At 55.0% G+C, this 12,605-nt stretch overlaps 1 protein-coding gene across 3 annotated transcripts in view; it reads left to right on the top strand.

Moving 5' to 3' along the window:
* The window catches only part of SMTN (smoothelin), a 63,889-nt gene that overhangs the window by 19,977 nt on the left and 31,307 nt on the right, over positions 1 to 12,605 (top strand). For 2 of the 3 annotated variants that reach the window (XM_063315734.1, XM_063315735.1), the window contains exons 6-10: positions 2,447 to 2,525; positions 2,823 to 3,163; positions 4,220 to 4,274; positions 9,673 to 9,768; positions 10,441 to 11,070. In XM_063315734.1, the coding sequence (XP_063171804.1) occupies positions 2,447 to 2,525; positions 2,823 to 3,163; positions 4,220 to 4,274; positions 9,673 to 9,768; positions 10,441 to 11,070 (1,201 nt within the window). The remainder of the gene's footprint in view (positions 1 to 2,446; positions 2,526 to 2,822; positions 3,164 to 4,219; positions 4,275 to 9,672; positions 9,769 to 10,440; positions 11,071 to 12,605) is intronic. The other variant, XM_063315736.1, reaches the window with a different exon arrangement.

Here is a 12,605-nt window from a genome sequence, read left to right as displayed (position 1 = left end):
GTACTAGACTGGCTCCTGCCTTGACAAGTTTGATAGGCATGTTGGATTACAACTCCCATCATCTTCCAGACCCCAGGCTGACTGAAGACAGTGGCAGGAGTCCAGCAAGTGTGGAGGCCTCTAATTGGAGGCTGTTCTGGACGGATTGGTGTTTGCCCTGAATTTCACTTTAACAGCCACCCATTGTCTTCCTCCAGTTCAGACACAGTGTGCCCCCTGGACTGTTCCTGCATGCAGAAAGCAAGAAGAAAGCTCTGTTACAGCCCTCCCTGACCTGCTAGATTTCTGCATGAAGGAATTGGGCATATCTGAGGGCATCTGAACCGCATGACCATTTAACTGCCCTCCACAGTTTTCGGGAAGGGAAGAATGAGGGTGCACCATGTGCCCAAGATTTTCAAGGGATTTCCCTGGAGCGGGGGCGTGGAAGAGAAGGGAGTTTTCCTCTGCTTTGTAACCTACCTTAAGCTGATTTGGGGACTTGCACTGCAATCTTAACCACTAGACCAAACTGGCACTAGAGCCACTTTGGTCTAGTGATTAAGATACTGGGCTAGAAACCAGGAGTCCGCGAGTTCTAGTCCCACCTGAGGCATGAAAGCCGGCTGGGAGACCTTGGGCCAGTCCCTCTCTCTCAGCCCAAGAGCCAATCAGGCGTGGTAGGAGAGTTCTAGTCCCGCCTTAGGCCTGAAAGCCGGCTGGGTGACCTTGGGCCAGTCCCTCTCTCTCAGCCTCAGAGTCAATCAGGTGTGGAAGGAGAGTTCTAGTCCCACCTTAGGCACAAAAGCCGGCTGGGTGACCTTGGGCCAGTCCCTCTCTCTCAGCCCAAGAGCCAATCAGGCGTGGTAGGAGAGTTCTAGTCCCGCCTTAGGCCTGAAAGCCGGCTGGGTGACCTTGGGCCAGTCCCTCTCTCTCAGCCTCAGAGTCAATCAGGTGTGGAAGGAGAGTTCTAGTCCCACCTTAGGCACAAAAGCCGGCTGGGTGACCTTGGGCCAGTCCCTCTCTCTCAGCCCCAGAGCCAATCAGGTGTGGAAGGAGAGTTCTAGTCCCGCCTTAGGCCTGAAAGCCGGCTGGGTGACCTTGGGCCAGTCCCTCTCTCTCAGCCCAAGAGCCAATCAGGCGTGGTAGGAGAGTTCTAGTCCCGCCTTAGGCCTGAAAGCCGGCTGGGTGACCTTGGGCCAGTCCCTCTCTCTCAGCCTCAGAGTCAATCAGGTGTGGAAGGAGAGTTCTAGTCCCACCTTAGGCACAAAAGCCGGCTGGGTGACCTTGGGCCAGTCCCTCTCTCTCAGCCCCAGAGCCAATCAGGTGTGGAAGGAGAGTTCTAGTCCCGCCTTAGGCCTGAAAGCCGGCTGGGTGACCCTGGGCCAGTCCCTCTCTCTCAGCCCAACCCACCTCACAGGGTGTTGTTGTGGGGAAATTAGGAGGGGGAAGGAGTATTAGGTATGCTCCCCGCCTTGAGTTATTTATAAAAATAATAAAGTCAGGATATAAATAGATAGATAGATAGATAGATAGATAGATAGATAGATAGCCCTTCGTATTGCTCCTGCTTCAAAATACTTCTGTTCGAGCAGTGGTGGTTCTGGTCTGCCAAAACGCTGTGGTCGGGCTTTGGGGTAAATTCTTCCCTCCCTGAGATGTCAGCTTCAATGTATCACAGCCACTCCCTCTGCTCTCTTTTTCCTGAGCAAAGCCCCCAGGCCAGATCATTCCCAGTTTTCCCGCCCCCCCCAAATCACATCTGGCAGCGGCTGGGCACCAATGCCCCAGCTGCTTAGCAACTTGGAATCAAGGCTCGGTAAGTTGGGGGGAGGTTGCATTCTGTCGCTTGGCATCTGCTGCTGCTGCCTTGTGCATGTCTGCGCATTCCTACACACAGGTGTCCATAGAGGAACAGTTGGGTGGAGAAGGGAGTCTCCTCCCCCAAGACGGCCTTATTTAAAAGAATGGGCACCTCCGAGTCTGGCTGGGTGGATTTGAGGAGGCAGGGAAGGAAGGGAGGAGTGTGTGTGTGTGTGTGTGCGTGCACAGTACTGTCCCTGGCAGGCTTGGATTAAATCTTTGCTCCTCTCTTTGTTCAAGATGCCACATCCTCATTGAAAATGTGTTGATTTGGGATGCCCTGGCTGGTGCAGAATGATGCAGCTTCCCAGTGAAAATCTGGTGGATTGGATTCTGTTCATTTTGCACTGCTGGCTCAGAGCTGCAGCCTGCACACTCGCTGCCTGAGAGACTGAGCAGCTGGTGGTGGTGGGGGGCTTTGATCTCCTCTGTATTACACAAAGAGAGAGAGGATGCGTGCCTGGGAAGGCCACCCACCCTAAATGGTCACCGCTTGCTCAGGGGCACGCGTGTGTGCCAACTGAACTGGACTCTGCACCCGCTCAGGGCTTTGCTGAATGGGTCTTGTGGGCTGAGGCTGCGCTTTCCTCTTGGCCTCCTCCAGGTGCAGAAGCGGGCAGAGCAGGAGCTGATCCAAGCCCGGATCCAGGAGCCACCGGAGTCCGAGGCTGCGGGCGCTCCAGGTGAGGCTGGGCCGGAGGTTCCGCGGGGGGCCCCCTGCACAGGCCGGGTGCAGCGCCTGGCGTGGGGGCAAGCCTGTCTGCGTGAGGGCGCTCATAAAGGGGGGAAGATGTGATTGGCGGATGGGACACAAAGGCCCGCCTTAGCAGGGGCCCGCAGATGTGGCGGCCTGTGGCGGCGTCGGCAGGTGGATGGGTGTTGTGGGCAACACGCTGCAGAGCACCCTGTCTGGCTGCTCTCGACTGGAGAGGTGTCTTTCTGAGAGAAGCGGAGCCTCTTAACCGCCTCCCCCCCTCCAGATCCTTCTTTGGGGACTGTTCTGCTCCTGGACGCCACCCCCAGCCCCCCACCTTCCGAGTCGGCCTCTTTCCCGGAGAGCAGGACGGAGCCCGAGGCCGGCGAAGACCCTGGCCCCAGCCCCCATGATGGGGATTCCGGCCCCGAACCGCAGCCCTCTTCCCAGGAGAGGGGCGACGCCGGGGGACAGGCACCCCCCAGACGCAGGGAGGTGCTGAGCTCCTCCGGAGGAGAGGCCTCCACAGAAGCTACAGACGAGGAGCGGCTGGAGACGGCCCACGCCGGGGGGGGCGCCCTCCCAGAAGAAGCACCTCACCTGAAGCTTTCGAGCAAGGAGAGAGAGGTGCCTTGGCGGCTCTGAGACTTCTCTGGGTTGGCTGGGAATTGGGGTGGGGGCAGTCCCACCAGGGGGGGACTCATGGCGGGCTGCATCTGAGCCATCCTTCCCACCAAAAGTACATTTCCATAATGTGACTGGCTCGGATGGGGGGAGGTGTGACGCTCGGCTGGACACATATGGCTCTCGGGAGAGAAACGGCCTCCCAACCTCCAGGGTCCGGGGGAGGACTGTGGCCCCAGGTTTCACGGTGGCGGTTCATAACCCTCCCCAACCAGGGAACCCTCAGATGCGGGGGGGAGGCCAACCCCCAGAATTCTCAGCAGTGGCCATGCTGGGTGCGGCATTCTGGGAATTGGCACACACACACACACACACACCCTCGGGGAGACATACCCCTCCCCATGGCAGCCCTTGGTGCAGAGCCTTTGGCTGGGCGTGTGGGAGCCACCAGGCTGGGCCTGGCAGTCTGACCGTTGCTCCCCACCTTTTCTAGCCTTCAGGTGAGCAAGCCACACCCCTGCAGGAGGTAGCAGTTGAACTACTGTAAGAAAGCAAAGTGGAGCATAGAAACAGCCGCAGGAGACATCAGTCCTGCCCCAGCGGTCCCACCCTTGATCAGCCCCCAAGGGAGTTCCCCTTGATGGCCCCCAGGGGCAGCGAGTCATCCCGGTTAGGCACGAGTTGGGAACCAGTTCTGCTGTTTTTCTGGGGACGGTTGTTTTGGAAAGCTGAAAATAGTTAATATTGCTGCCCTCTTATATCTCTGACTCACATACTTTCACTTGGCTTAATTTTTTAAAAATCTGAAGCCGAGGAAGGAGGGGAGAGAAATAAAGGCGATGGCTCTGATGCTGGGCAGCGACTGTCTCTCCCCAGCCCCAGATCAAACCAGTGTGTTGTGGGACGGGTCTTTCAGAGCGGGTGATACGAGTTTGGGTAGCCAGTAGTTCCAGCCCACCCTGGTCTGGTGCCATTCTGGGGCTCATCTGTGCTGTAGCCCACATGGGGGAGTGGGGACAGAATGGGCTCCTGTTCTCATTGCTTTTCTTTTCTCCCCAGATTGTGCCTCAGACCCCAGAAGAGGAAGAAGGTGCAGCAGACCACGAGGGAGACGGTAAGGTGGCAAGGCAGCCCTGCTGGGAACGTTGAGGGTCTGAGTTCTATAATCCCCAGGACCTTCAGAGACAGGACCCCCCTCCCCTCCCCGATCCTCTGCCTTTTTCTCTCTGTCAGCAGAGGCACAGCTGTTGCAAGGCTTTTGTATAACTTTTGCAAAACTTAAACGCTAGCAATGGGCGAAAGCCAGATTTTGTGGGCTGGAAGAGGCCTGAAACATACCACCAGAATATTTCGGTAAGCTGTTTTGACTCCCCTTCTCACCATCTTGTATTTCTTAAATCTTCATTGGGGAAAGTTTCGCAAAAGGAAAGACAAAAAAGGAGAGAGAGAGAGAGAGAGAGAGAGAGCTTGCCTTGGGATGCAGAGCAGCTGTAGCCATTGCCGATGGGCCAATTCTGCCAGGCCTGGCACGGCTCCCGTGGCGCTGTACCTGCTTCTCCACCTGGCCAGCTACAGCATCCAGAAGTTTCTATCTGAAGTTTGTGGGATTTGTAGTCCCAACTGAAGGGAGCACCTGGTTGGGGGAGGTTTCTTTCTGTTGACTACCAGTGGTTTTCTAAGGTTCCCCCCATGACAGATAATTAAAATTCCACATCTGCTGAAGCAAGATCTGAGCAGATTCTGCAATACGTGTACCGTTTTTCAGTTTTGTATGGTTGGCTCTAGTTTCAATGCCACCTTCCCAACCAGCAGAAATCTCTTCAGGCTCCACATCTGATTTCTCCTTTAAGAGGCCTGCCCCACACTGTGGCTGGGTTCATACTAAGCCATGATGTTATTTTGGCTTAGTGTGTCATGTGAACTTGTAAATCACGGTTTATGGCTTGGTTGGTTGCATGAACCCATGTTTTATGTTTTTTTCCATAAACTGCAACCAAATCATGCAGTTTGTGTGCCCGGTTATCCCTTTGTGACCTTCCTGGCTGAGAAGTCTGGGAGGTGCAATCCCACTGTGCGCTGAGGGGACCCAGTTGGGGAAAGAAGCTGAAGAAATGGAAATGCTGGTTTTTATTTTTCTGGTGAAAAGTGAGAAGTCACCATCCTGCTTCCCCAGTGTTTCCATAAGGCAGTGCTGTGCCCTTTGAACCCAGTGCTTGTGGTGGTAAACCATGCTTTACAGCATCATGGGTTGTGCCAACCCAACCGATTGTGGCTTACTCCATTAAACCTCATTAAACAACCCATGGCTTTGGGCACTGGGCAGATGCAGCTGTGGGATGCTAGCATGCATTGTTGCTCCGGAGCAAGCTTCCCTCTTCCAGAGCTTTGCCCCCCTCAGTGCTTTCAGGGACTTGGCCTAAAGTCCCTTCTGCTACGAAGCCCCCAGCCGCAGCCCCTAGACCGGAGCAGGACTGTTCTGCCTGCTGGATGCTCTTTCCTGGGAAGATGGTGGTGTGCAGGGCTGGGGCAGAGAGGGGCTCTCTGCGCAGGGGCTTCATGCTCTAAAGGAGCCCCCCCAGCTAATGTGCTCCTGCCTCAGGGCTTGGCTCCTGGCCCCTTTTGCCCTCCTTTCTTCAGTCTGCAAGTGAGGCCACTGACTGGGAGGCTCTCTTGCTGTTCCTGCCCAGAAAGGGAATTTCTGCTTTTCTGAGTTGGACCTTTCACATTCTTTCACCCAATAAGGTCAGGAACATCTCCTCACTCCTTCCTCGGTTGAGGCCCTCTCCTTTATTTGTGCAAGCCCCTTTCCTTCCTTTCCTCTTTCCTTTCCCCTCTGTGTGCACACACATGCACTCTTGCTGAGGACCTGTTTGCAGCCATCCTCTGTCCATGCTCTCCAGAGTTTTGATGGCGTTGCTGCCTTCCGATGCTGCCGTGTCCCCAGGACTCCTGGGGGGGCTTTCCTGGATGTTTGATGCCTCCCAGTGGGAAAGAGGAAAGAGGTGGGCTAGTCCCAGCAGGAGATTTTGGCAGAGAGAATGGTTGTCGTCCCTCTGGCGCTTCCTGGCCCCCAGATTCAGCCACAGTGGGTCCTGAACAGCCGTTGTTGGTCTCCGTCTCTTGCCCTGTTCCCCCCATTGACAGCTGGGATGTTTTTATGCTTAGTGATGAAGAAATTGTGCAAAGGGGTTTTGTGTGTAGGGTTTGCAGCAATGGTCCTGGGCCCTTGCAGGCATCCACCTTCCCTTTTCGTGGTGATCTAATGAGGGGGGGTGAGGTCATTTTGTAGCCCCTCTCTTTATCCTTAGACCAGATCAACTAAGGGTAAACTGAGCTTAAGGCTGTCAGAATGCAGATCAAAGAGCTGGTAGATAGTTTGATCGTGTCCTCTGCCAGTTGAGTCAACATGTGTCAAGCACCAGAAGGGAGGGGGAGATTTAATGAGAGTGGGAAAGAACAGTGTTTGGTCCAGTGGTGGAGTCCAAGGTCGTATCAAGACGTTTAGAAGCTGGTGCAAAGGGGGAAGGAATGTGGAGGGGGGTCGGGCTTGCCTGTTTGCTTTTAATTGGGCAGTCTGAGCGAGAATCTTTAGTCGTGGCTTTTTCCTTTATTCTGTACACATCTTCAATAAATCTGAAATCTGCATTTTAAATGGATGAGACAATTGTGTCAGATCCTTACAAAGGCACTGTGGAGAATCGTCTCTCCCTGTGCAGGTATAATGCAAGGGGACCAATACTTTTCTCTCCCTTTCCTTCCATTGCACCAGACTGTTTTAGATCTTGGCTCACTGGCTAGAGCCGATTGCCACTCCCCCACCCCCCACTTTTTGTTGGATTGGGTTTTTTCTTGGTTTCGGAGAAGAGCTTCCTTGCGTTCTCCCATGCGCCTTTGCGGGGCATTGCTTATGCATCCATAACTCCTTGGAGGCAACTTTTGGCTGACCCCTCCTGGAAGCAAGAGGCAGGGATTAGTCATGACAGTGCTCTGTGTGCTTCTGTGAAGGTGCTTGACGCAGATGATCTTTCTTGCTGTTGTGACAGGCGCCCTCAACGGAGGGGGTGACGAGGGCTGGGACAGTGCTGGGGCTCGGGAGGGGCTGGATGCCAGCCAGCACCACGGAGCTCAGCTGAGGTCAGGCAGGACTGCTCCTGGCTGGCCTGCCTTAATTGGTGTGTGGGAGTTGTCGTCTTGCAGCGGTCTCGAAATGGTTCCGGATCGAGCTGTGTCTTTGGAGGGCCGCTTCTGTGCCTGTGGGTCTGGGGGAGGCAGCTGCGCAGAGGCAATGCTGAGGCTGCCATTAAGGATGGCTCTAAACAGCCTTTCCCGGTCTGGGCATTGGCCGGCAGAGGGGATTCCAACTCCCAGCCAGCATGGCCATTCCAGAGAATTCTGTGAGTTGAAGTCCCCACCTGTCAGGGGCGGCTTTTCCCAAGGTTCCTGGGTTTGCTTGCTTAAAAAACCTGTCCTGGTTCTCTGCCCGATTCCAGATGCTGTGAAAAAGGCCGAGCTGCCAAGCGGGTTGAGGCCGTTGTCCTGCGTGGTCTGGCCCCCCAGAGCATCACTAGGAGCCACACTTCACCTGCTCCTGTGGATGGGGCCGGAGGCAGACCCTTTGCAGCGGCAGAGCGGAAAGATCTTCCTGGGGGGCTTTGCCGACACCTGCCTTACTGCCATTAATACCGACATTTCCCCAGTTTTGTCTGTGGTGCTGCTTCTCAGGGCTATTTGTGCATATTTTTCAACGTTTCCCCCCATTGCTTTTATCTGTATTTTTCAAAGAATGATTGCTACTTTGCTTTGCTTGAAAGTTTCCCCTGGGATAGTTTGTGGGAAGTTAAGTCACATCTCAGGGTGCCTTGTAGATATGTTGGACTACAAACCCCATCTTCTCCGGAGTCCCACAGAACCAGAATAGCTGGGCCAGGCGCTGCAGCTGCAGGGCCACCTCTGGGGCCTGGCCTCTGGGCCTGCTTCTCAGGAGTGGCTCTCTGGGCTTCACGTACACCTCCAAGACCCACCAAGCCTGCAGCTACAGCCCAGGCGAGAGCCAGAGAAAAGTACTCAGGAATCGAGGGGGGATCCCTGTGGCTGTCCACGCGGCCAGCCTTCCACATGTGGCCCCTTGCCACCAATGCTCTCCGGGGATCACAGGCCAACAGCCTGTAACCAGAGGCCCCTGAAGACCTGCCCAGGCTCTTCCCAAAATGAAATAGAAGCAGATAATTGTAGCATGCCGGACCTGTTGAGCTGGACGGGACCTGCTTGGGCAGGACCTCTGAAGCATTTCAGACTGATGGCTCTCTCTAGGCTCGTCTGTAGGTTCCTCTCTAATCTCTGTGGGTTCGTCTCTGCGGGAGGCTTTAGGAGATCTCGCCCTGAGCGGGGTTGGTCTAGATGACCTCTGATGAGAGACATGGCAGCAAACACATTGAGACTGAATGTTAATTAAAGCTGATTAATGCAGTTTAAATAAATGTCAGTGCCATTGAAAAGAAGTCAAAGTCTCTTTGTCCTGTCTTCAGACATTCTTTTTGGAGTGTAGCCCCTTTTCATGTCATGGATAAGATCCTGTGTAACTCTTGGAAGTTGGAAAAAGTTGCAGGCTCCTGCTTTAAGCAACCATTCTTGGCTGGGTTCAAGCATCATTTAACCATGGCTTGCTGGAGAATTTGCAGAGGGCCAAGTTCATGCCTCTGAGTGAAGCCACGGCTTCGTGAGATGCATGAACCTGTTTTCCCGGCTTCAGCTTTCCCATCTGTGATATGGGTATAATAGACCAGATCTGCCTTGTAAACCTACGGCAAGTGAGGGCAAATGAAGTCTTTTGGGTAACTGGCACCTCAGCAGCTGGTAGCAGGATAAGGCTTCCTGAAAAGGCAAGATGGAGGAGAGCCTTGTCGTTTAGGGCGCCAGGCCAAAAGGGCAGTCTTGTGCCTGCCATGCTGAACCCCACCGAAGGGGGTCCAAAGAAGCTTCTCATTGCAGAGGTCAGGAGCAGAGTGTGGCCACAGAGAAAGGGGCCGACCCCTTCTCTTCTTCAGTACTGAAACCCGTAGTGGGCGGTGTCTGCTAGGATGCCATTTCAGCATCGTTCCAAAGATGGATGGGTCAAAGGGATCTTGGAGATCACCAATCCCTGTCCTCGGCAGGAATATACCACTGCAGGATAATCAATACAGCATTCCGTTGGGCTGGAAGAGTTTAGTAAGGAAGCCTCTCCCTTCCCTTGTGGCCTGGAAACCCTCCTTCCCAGCTCATTTTTTTTCCATTTGGGGATAACATTGCTGGCCCACCTGGCAGGGTTATTGTGTGGGTTCCTGCTCAGAGTCGTGAAGGGGTCTGGGATATCAAAACAGTCTCAAGATAGAGGTGGGAGGGCTTGGCCTGCAGAATCCAGGGTCTGGGATCTGATCACAGCCAATTAGCCACCTCTGTGTCTTTGCGCGTGGGAGGGCTGAATCCCCTTCCTCTCTAACGTGGCTTTATTTTTCCATTTTAATGCCCGATAGCCTGCTTAGCCAGTGCCCCGCACGGAGCCTCCCAACCCCCAGAGGCCGATTGCTGCAGAGCCACTCAGCCTGCCCCGTCTCCAAAGCCTGCAGCAGGTAATTCTCCGAGCCTCTCTCTCTTTTTAAAATAAGAATGTTATTAGATTTCTCTGAGCTTTCCCCAAATGGGCATCTGCCCTGTGTCCGGCTACAGTCTGCTGGGCAGTTTCCCTGCTTGCCCATCTGGCAAGATCAAGGAAGGGTGTGGGCCCCAGGAGGACACACAGAGACCGACGTTACGTCGGGATACCCGGCCTGTCTGGGGAGCTGCACTTCTGCGTTTCGTACTGAACCAGAAAACAGTTGACTCCGTGGGGGGACACAATCCATGAAGCCATGCTGTGGCGTCCTGAATGGACTTTGGGGAGCAGGAAGCTGCCCTGCTCCTTAACTGATCTGGGGCATTTGCAGGGGGGACCTCCCCCCGCCCTCCCAGATCGGGGTCTGCCTTTCCCAGAAAGGCCAAAAAGCAGCAGAGAAGCCCTTGCGAGCTTTGGAAGAGGGGCTGACTCTTGTGGCGGATGTTTCCTTTCTCTTCTTTTTTTGGAAAGAAGGGAGATTTTCTGGATGTAACTGGGAGGGAAGGAGAGAAAAGTCCCGGCTGCTGGCTTTCCTGGGGTCTCTCTCCCGGGCCTGGCAGTGCTCCCAGCTGCTTGAGATAAACCACTCTCTGTTCCCAAGCTGGGTCATCCCCCTGCCCCCCCGACAGCTTCCTCTCTCTCTCTGCAGATCCTTGCCAGGAGCAGCCCTTCCAGAGAGCCGGCTCCGTCCGGGAGCGTGCTCGCAAGTTCAGCTCCGGGGCCACGAACCAGCCGGTGGTGCCCCAGAAGGGAGAGAGGGCCGGCAGAGGGCTGCCTGTCCTGCAGCAACAGCACCCCTTGCCCTCCCAGCATGCGACCAACTTACCTTCAAGGGGCCGTGGGGGCAGCAGTGGCGGCACTGCCGTTCGGACGTTCCAGGATGGCGGCAGGGCGCAAGATGGGAGCCACGGTCCGGGTGCAGCCAGGACCGGTGCTTCTCATGCCAAGACTGGGGCGGCGAGGCCCCCTTCGCAGTCTCCTGCCATCCCTAAAGAGGCAGGCGGTCCCCGAGGGCGGAACCAGGGCAGCCAATGGCAGGAGGGGAAGCCGCCCCCCGCCCGGTCTCGCATTGAAAACACCCAGGGGGGCTCCACTGGCTCAGAGGCGCCCCGTGGTCAGCCAAGCAGCCCTGCCCGAAGCCCTGCGTCCTCCCTGGCCCCCTGTCCTGGTGCCGACCCCAACGACGAGATGAAGACCCTCCTCACCATTGAAATCAAGGACAGCCGCCACCAGCCTTTGCGGGGCCACCTGGCGGGGGCGCCCGGGAACCAGCGAGCAGGTGAGTGGCCCGGGGGGTTGGAGGGCGACTTTGCCTCTCACCCTGGCTCCCCTTTCTTTGCCCTCTTTTGTGGCGAGGGAGAAAGATGCCCCACGGGCAGGATTTCTACCATGTTTCTCCTAAGGTCACTCGCAAAGGGGTATCCAGTCCAGGGAGCTGTGGACTTTTTCAGGCAGCTCAGAGAAACTTCTGGGAGGGGTGTGGGGAAAAGAGGAAAGGGTCCTTCAGTAAATAAGAGGAGATAATTGCACTTTTTTTGTAACGGATGAAATCTCTGCAAAGGTAATTCCTCCCACCACTGCAAAGTCTGTGGAGCTGTTCTGTGTTAAACCTGTAGTTTCCCAGTGATGATCCATAGCAACAGAGCCTTTGCCCCAAATCAAGACAGCATTTGCAGGTGTCCCCAGAAGCAGCATTCCAGTTCCATTAAGTAATTGCTGGGCATTTTCAGGGAAGGGGGGAGGCATTCAGCAAAGTCATCTAATCATCACGGATGGGCAGTCTCCCTTGGGGGTTGCAGAGCCATGTTAAATTTTAGGAGCTAAGGATGGCTTCTCCTTCCTTCCAAGGCTGGCAGGCAGGAATTGTGATGGTGGGGGTGGGGCAGGCTGTGCCCGAGGAATCTCTCCCCCTCTGTGGGTATGTTGCGAGACGGGGGGTGATGAGGTGAGGCGTTGGGGAGGGGGTGAAAATTACCTGCATCCCGAGGGTGGGCCAGCATACTGTATGCACCTCCTAGTTGGTGGGAAGCAAGCAAAGTTACGTTAGACTAGGTATCCTGGCTTCCATAGGATAGTGTGAGCAAACTTGGGGCAAAGCCAGTTTTGGTTAGACTTGGGTGACACTGGCCTGAATGTGCCCAAAGTCACGGGCACCGTCCTTACCACTGGCAGGGAATGGCACCTGCAGCACAGGGCAGCTGAGACTGGCCTTCGCAGTCTAAGTCTCTCCTTTCTCTCTCTTACCGAGAACCGACAGGTGGCAGCCTTGGGGGGCAGGGAGGTGAAGCCCCACCTGGTAAAACTTGCTTCAGCTCCGTTTCCTCCTCTTTTCTTTATCTCAAGCCTCTCATTTCCTCGGCTGATTATTTCTTACTCCTCTTCTGTGCTCTGCAGATCATCCCTTATCCCAAAAGGAAATTGCACGATGCGCCTGCACACCTAAAACTTAGGCAGCCGGTAGCGGAGTTGCACTGCTGCAACCGAGCCACCGAGAGTGGTGACAGACTGAAATCTTACCCCTGAACTGTGGCTGGTGGCAACTGGGTTCCTGTGTGAGGTCCCAGAGGCTGGAAACTTTCCTATTTCGGGTAGAATAGCTTCTGCACGCAACTGGCCGGGCTGGTGTTTATCAACTGAACTGGATGGAAAGTTTTATTGTTGGTGGGGTTTTTTTTTTTTTTTTGGAAAAATCCTGGCATCAGCTCCTTATTTTGGAGCTGAGAAGCAGTTCATTGCCAAGATAGAGCTCCCCCTCCAAAATCTGTAGCAGGCTAAATCTAGGTTTATAAAAAGCTGTGGATGATGGTGGCTCCG

This window comes from Candoia aspera, chromosome 15, assembly GCF_035149785.1.
Source record: "Candoia aspera isolate rCanAsp1 chromosome 15, rCanAsp1.hap2, whole genome shotgun sequence".
NCBI classification, from domain to species: Eukaryota; Metazoa; Chordata; class Lepidosauria; order Squamata; family Boidae; genus Candoia; species Candoia aspera.
The sequence above is the reverse complement of the archived record's forward strand: the minus strand, read 5'-3'. Positions and strand labels throughout refer to the sequence as shown.